Raw genomic sequence first — 6,000 nt, forward strand, 5'->3', positions numbered from 1 at the left:
GTTCCCTGTAACCTCACTTCTCGCAGTGAGGGAACCGCCAGAAGGCCCTTGGAGCCTGACCTCAGTGTCCGGGATGAACAATGGGCGTGGAGACGCTCCTTCAGGTATACTGGGCCGAAGCCGACGTAAATTACATTAACACATGAAATTGACAGGCACTGGGAACAGACTGATCTACCCTAATAAGAGACCGACAGAGCTAAGAGTTGAAAGCAGTAATGCTTTTGAATTCCAGTTGCTGGAAACCATATGAGGGCTCCTGTGCTCAAAATTCTTCTTGTGGGTTTCTCACAGGCATCTGGTTGGCAACTGTAAGAACAGGCTGCTGGATTAGATTGGCCTAATCCAGCAGGCTAGTTTTACTAAGTATATAGGAGGGTGTACTTTTTTAGCGTCTACAAACCAAGATTTCATTTCATTATGTCACATTATAAGCTGAAGCGGCAGCATAAGACATTCTGTTCCTCTCAGTCTACATAAAAAAGCATATTGATGGATGTGATGAAACCATTCCATCTTTCAAAGTATTATGTACAGTACATTCCTGAGCCCCATCCCATGTGCATCATATTATGCAAAATAAATTAGTTCCCAATTGGAGAAAATAAAAGGGTATGCATTAATTGTATGAGGAGGATTTTCTTTTTTTTTCCTTTTGAAAGGAAGGCAGAAGGAAAAGTAAAGGGGCAAATTGAAGACATAGTTCTCTAAATGTAGGCAGATAAACCCACCTTTGAGCACACCATTCTGAAGGCTGATAGAAAGCTCACTGAAGAAGATCCCCACATCAGATTAAAAAGAAAAAAATTATGTTGGCAAGTAATGTAACCCTGGGAGCTGGATGCTTTTGCAGAATGCTTCTGTACTCATGACTGGCCGGAATGTTTTGCAGAACGAAAATGGTCAGTGAATATGATTTTACAGAGAGGAAAAGAAAAAGGGTTCATTGGGCCTTTTTGTTTTGTTAAAAGGACGAGAAAGTGTATTAATGAAGATTTGGAATGAGTCAGTCATTGGGGCGCTTCAATCTTCCGCCAACTGCCTTCATCAGTCACAGGTAAAGTATACCATGCTGCCTGTATGAATAAAATGTCAAAGCTGCTACACATTTTATTACATACATGTATACTGCATGAAGACTTCATTGTCTGATATGTGTCAAACCAGCATACAGTGGTACTCCGAGTTACAAATGCCTGAGGTTACAAATGCTTCTGGTTACAAACTCTGCTAACCTGGAAGAGTTACCTCAAGTTGAGAACTTTGCCCCAGGATGAGAACGGAAATCGTGTGCCGGCGGCACAGCGGCAGCAAAAGGCCCCATTAGCGAAAGCACGTCTCTAGTTAAGAACAGTTTCAGAACAGAGAGCCAGTGTGGTGTAGTGGTTAAGAGCGGTAGACTCGTAATCTGGGGAACCGGGTTCGTGTCTCCACTCCTCCACATGCAGCTGCTGGGTGACCTTGGGCTAGTCACACTTCTTTGAAGTCTCTCAGCCCCACTCACCTCACAGAGTTTGTTGTGGGGGAGGAAGGGAAAAGGAGAATGTTAGCCGCTTTGAGACTCCTTCGGGTAGTGAAAAGCAGGATTTCAAATCCAAACTCTTCTTCTTCTTCTTCTTCTTCTTCTTCTTCTTCTTCTTCTTCTTAAGAACGGACCTCCAGAATGAATTTAGTTCGTAACTAGAGGTACCACTAATCTGTTTTGCTACCATGCTAGTAGCCCAATCCAACACATACCTTTAATAAACAGATACATTATAAGCTGCTTTTCAAAAATATGCTAAAGTAGCTAACAAATTAGATAGTGTATTTTCTTTTTCAGGCTTATTTGACCAAAGAAGATAACTTTAACTGGAGATCAGAGTAGGGTTTTCCCTTTCCAGGCTCTATCGATATTATTGGGGATGTTGGTGGGTAGACCAATAGAACACCAATACGGCACAAAAGCCAGGCAAATTTCATTACTTTGGAGCCCTTGCACTTGCTCGTAACTTGGATTTACGCACTGCAAATCCTCCGATCTGATTACCTCCAGTGATCACGTAAAACACTGGCTTTAAACTCTTTGCCTTAGTGATAAAACAGCCACTTTGATTCACAACGATATACTCGTAATAAAGTATACTGTAAACGTACCTGTCCGCAGCCCGGGGCATTGCACACAAATGGCCTGTCGTCTCCCATATTTTTTCACAGCTGAGCTACACAAGACACACACAAAAAAGCAAGGGGTGGGGAAGAGGAGACGGAAAAATTATTAAATAAAGTGAATATCACCAATTATGTCACACTTTTCAGGAATACAGTTCATCTGCAGTAATAAAAAAAGGGGGGGGAGTATTCAAGATGGACCATTGCTTTAAGGAGCAGGGAACAACAAGGAAATTCCCAGAGCTACTGTCCAATCTATAGTTGGCAAGCAGGGGTGGCTACAAAGAAACTGTTCCTAGATTGCACCTTGGGTTAAAGTCCTACAAACAGGACCTCCTGCAAACATAACTCCATTCTGCCAAACAAAAAGGATGGGAGGTGCCAATGGGAGAGTAGAGGTTCGTGTGGGTTAGCTATGCCAAGTTTTTCCTGGAGAGATCTAGCCCAAAAAATAGGCCTATACAGGATCCACACACATTTCCCACACCCTAAATGTTTTCTTATGCCACTCTAGCACATGCATGGAAATGGACAAAGTAGCCTTTCCTCGTGAGATGCTTCGGGGCAAGACATGAGGGTGATACAAGTCACGAGTGCAGGAGTTACCTCCAGCCACCACCTGAATGCCAATGGACCAGGAAAAAGTCCCACAACACACTTAGACCAGACCGTTTGGATACATTTCCTGAATGGACTAGATCCCTCAAATAAGTGCTATTAACATACACACACGAATATTCCAGTAGCCAATTGATCATAGAAATCCAGGCATTTATCCCATTTGGGGAGGGGGTTTGTGTGTCATTTTGCAGTCACAGAAAGATTCAATGGTCCAGGCAACAGAAAAGGTGTAAAAGCCAAAACAGCGAGAACAGTCTCATCACTCTTCCATTTCATTCCCTCCATGTTTGTTTTGCAGATCCCAGCCCCTAATTCTGATCTCCTGGATGAAGAGGGTTTTTTTTAATGCCATAAACTTTTTGATCATCCTTATTCTCGATTCCCCTATTCTTGGTGTACCACAAAAAGAGGTGCACTTTTCTAAAGAGGCTCTACAAACAGACATGTGCGACTAAGTAGCAAGGAGATAAATCCAAGGCCTCTTGATGCACATGCAATATATTCAGTGGGAGAGAGCAAGAAATTGTAATTAATTAAGGGATTTTAGGAATGGCACTCCATTTTACAAGGCCATAATCTGGCTCCCTGGTGGATAAACTACAAGACTGATGGCAAGAGTAGTTTGTCACCGACAATAGTGGAGGATAACAAAGCATCCGTCCTGTTATGCTGTAAGTGGAGCAATTCTTATTAATAAAAATGAAAGAGTAAATAAAAAAAACCTTACCATGTAAATTCTAGAAATTGTGGTTCCATCCCCCATTGTTTTTTAATAGCAGGATTTAAAAAGCCGTAATAAAGCAGACTTTATCCCTTCAGGGAATTTGCTACCCTGACATATTGCAGCTGTTTACATTTCTTCCAATCATCTCCAAATGCAAGTTGAGGAGCTAGCAGTCTGTCAGAAGCTGACAAATATTAGCCACTGAGGCATAATTGCAGCCATTGTGGAATAAAAATGTATTCAGAAACACAAGTTCTCCTAAGTCTGCTTCGCATATGCAAATTCCAAGTCTAGACTGCCAATGTATATCCAGTTAGCTGCAAGGTGGATTAGATGCGCCTTTATAGACGACTTCCTAGTTTCCTCTAAATTACAATTCCCTGCAACATCTGAACTGGTAAACTGTGGTTTGAGCAATCCCTCCAAATAAGGATCAAACCGTGATTTACAATTCTGGTTTGGACGATTATTCAAAATTACAGTTAACAAGTTTGAACATCACAGCAAACTGGGATTTGCAATGTAACGACTGAATAATAATAATAATAACAATAACAATAATAATAATAACTTATTATTTATACCCCGCCCATCTGGCTCGGTTACCCCAGCTACTCTGGACGGCTCCCAACAGAATATTAAAAACACGACAAAACATCAAACATTATAAAAACAGGGCTGCCTTCAGATGTCTTCTAAAAGTCAGATAGTTTATTTCCTTGACATCTGATGGGAGGGCGTTCCACAGGGCGGCACCACTGCCAAGAAGGCCCTCTGCCTGGTTCCCTGTAACCTCATAACCCCTTTCTACCCCGCCCCTTTTAACGGCCGTTTCCCCCTCGCGCTCCCCTCACCCGCGAAGCCGAGGAGGAAAAACAGCCCGCCCGCCTCGCCTATGCCGAATCTCTCGAGGCCGGAACCGGAGGAGGGGGATGCAGCGCCACGAGCGCGTGAAGCCGGCGCCGCGCGGTTAGAACACATGGGATGGGGATGAGGAAAGAGCAGGGAGGGAGAGGAGGAGCCAGGCGCCGGCGGGATCGAGAACATGTATACCGGGTTTCAACAGCGGACGCAGGCTGTAGCCTGGGGAAAAAACAACAACAGCGTGGATGGGTTGATGGCGTGCGTGCCAGCAGTGAGGGCTCTGCGTGCCAAGTGTGGCACGCATGCCATAGGTTCGCCACCGCTGCCCTAGAAAGTAATGGTTTTAGTGTCTGTGCTATTTCATAAAATAAGAGTTCTCCTACTCTGGCAAGCAAAGCACACACAGTCTCATTTGCAGCATGCTTCTGCTACTGAAAGTGTAGAATGACCCTATCCCCTTAATTTTAAACCTAACCTTAACCTGAACTTGGTACGTACAGCAGTATGAAGGAAGTGTTTATCAAAGGTATAACTTTTTAGGTATAACTCTTTGGAGGCCAGTGCAGAGCCAATGTTCATAAGTCATAGGGTTTAAGAAGGGCTGTGGGATTGTTCAAGTTGCCCAATGTGTTTTTCAAAAAATGTGTATTATATTCCCCTTGTTTTGCAAGCCCTGAGGGCACCTGGATTTTCAAAGGTTTTACATGACAACACAGGCCCCTGTGTAAAAGGGAATAAACTCAAGAGTGGTTTCGAAACATCACACAGTATGTGCTGCCCTGAGAACATGCAGTCACTAGTGCTTATAGCTTATAGCATTTATATATCTGGTAGTGTCTGAAAAGGGAGGCTTGTAGGAGCCTGAGTAGCAGTGATGCATGCATCTTGCAAATTTAAGATTGCTTCAAAAAGGGGTTTAGATACATTCCTGGCGGATGAGGCTTCTAGTCATGACAGCCATGTAGTCCCATCAGTGCTGGAGGCAGTTTGCCTCTAAATACCAGTTCCTGGGAATCACAGGTGGGTAGAGTGCTATGGCACTCATGTGCTGTTCATCAGCTTTTCATAGGCATCTGGTTGGCCACTGTGAGAGCAGGATGCTGGAACGAATGAGCCTTTGACCCAATCCGTCAAGGCTCTCCTTACATTTTTGTGCACGTCCCAATCTGGCAAACTTCCTGCAGGAGTTACCAAGCAGCATTTTGTTGAAGGTACTTTGTAACATCCAAAGCTGCTTCCTCTTATGGAGGGAGGAAGCGAGCATCTGATTGCATCCATACACTATTTTATGGGCTCCTTCCCCAAGAGACCATCATACATGGCTCTGGTATGAATGAAAGTACTGGAACCACATGACCCAACAATGTTAAGTCTTGCATCCTTGAGGCAGAAGAAACTGTCCACATTTCAGTCTGCCTCCTCAAAAGAACTCTTCTATTGACTGTTGGCTTTTTAGCAAAGCTGTCAACTTAAGTTCGTTCGTTCTCTCTCTCTCTCTCTCTCTCTCTCTCTCTTTCTCTCTCTCACACACACCACTCCTCTCTCACCATGTTAGAAGTTTCATATGCTAAACTGATGAAACATGACCTGTATGCACTCATTTGAGCATGCAGTCAGATTATATCAAATTTAATCTGATC

General features: G+C 43.6%; 1 protein-coding gene across 1 annotated transcript in view; it reads right to left on the minus strand.

Moving 5' to 3' along the window:
• Positions 1-2,201, minus strand: part of ATF7 (activating transcription factor 7) — an 80,350-nt gene extending 78,149 nt beyond the window's left edge. Inside the window, exon 1 of the mRNA XM_033138520.1 lies at positions 2,137-2,201. Coding sequence (XP_032994411.1) covers positions 2,137-2,184 — 48 coding nt within the window. The 5' untranslated portion in view covers positions 2,185-2,201. The remainder of the gene's footprint in view (positions 1-2,136) is intronic.
• Between the last annotated feature and the right edge of the window lie 3,799 nt (positions 2,202-6,000).

This window comes from Lacerta agilis, chromosome 2 (genome assembly GCF_009819535.1).
Source record: "Lacerta agilis isolate rLacAgi1 chromosome 2, rLacAgi1.pri, whole genome shotgun sequence".
NCBI lineage: Eukaryota > Metazoa > Chordata > Lepidosauria > Squamata > Lacertidae > Lacerta > Lacerta agilis.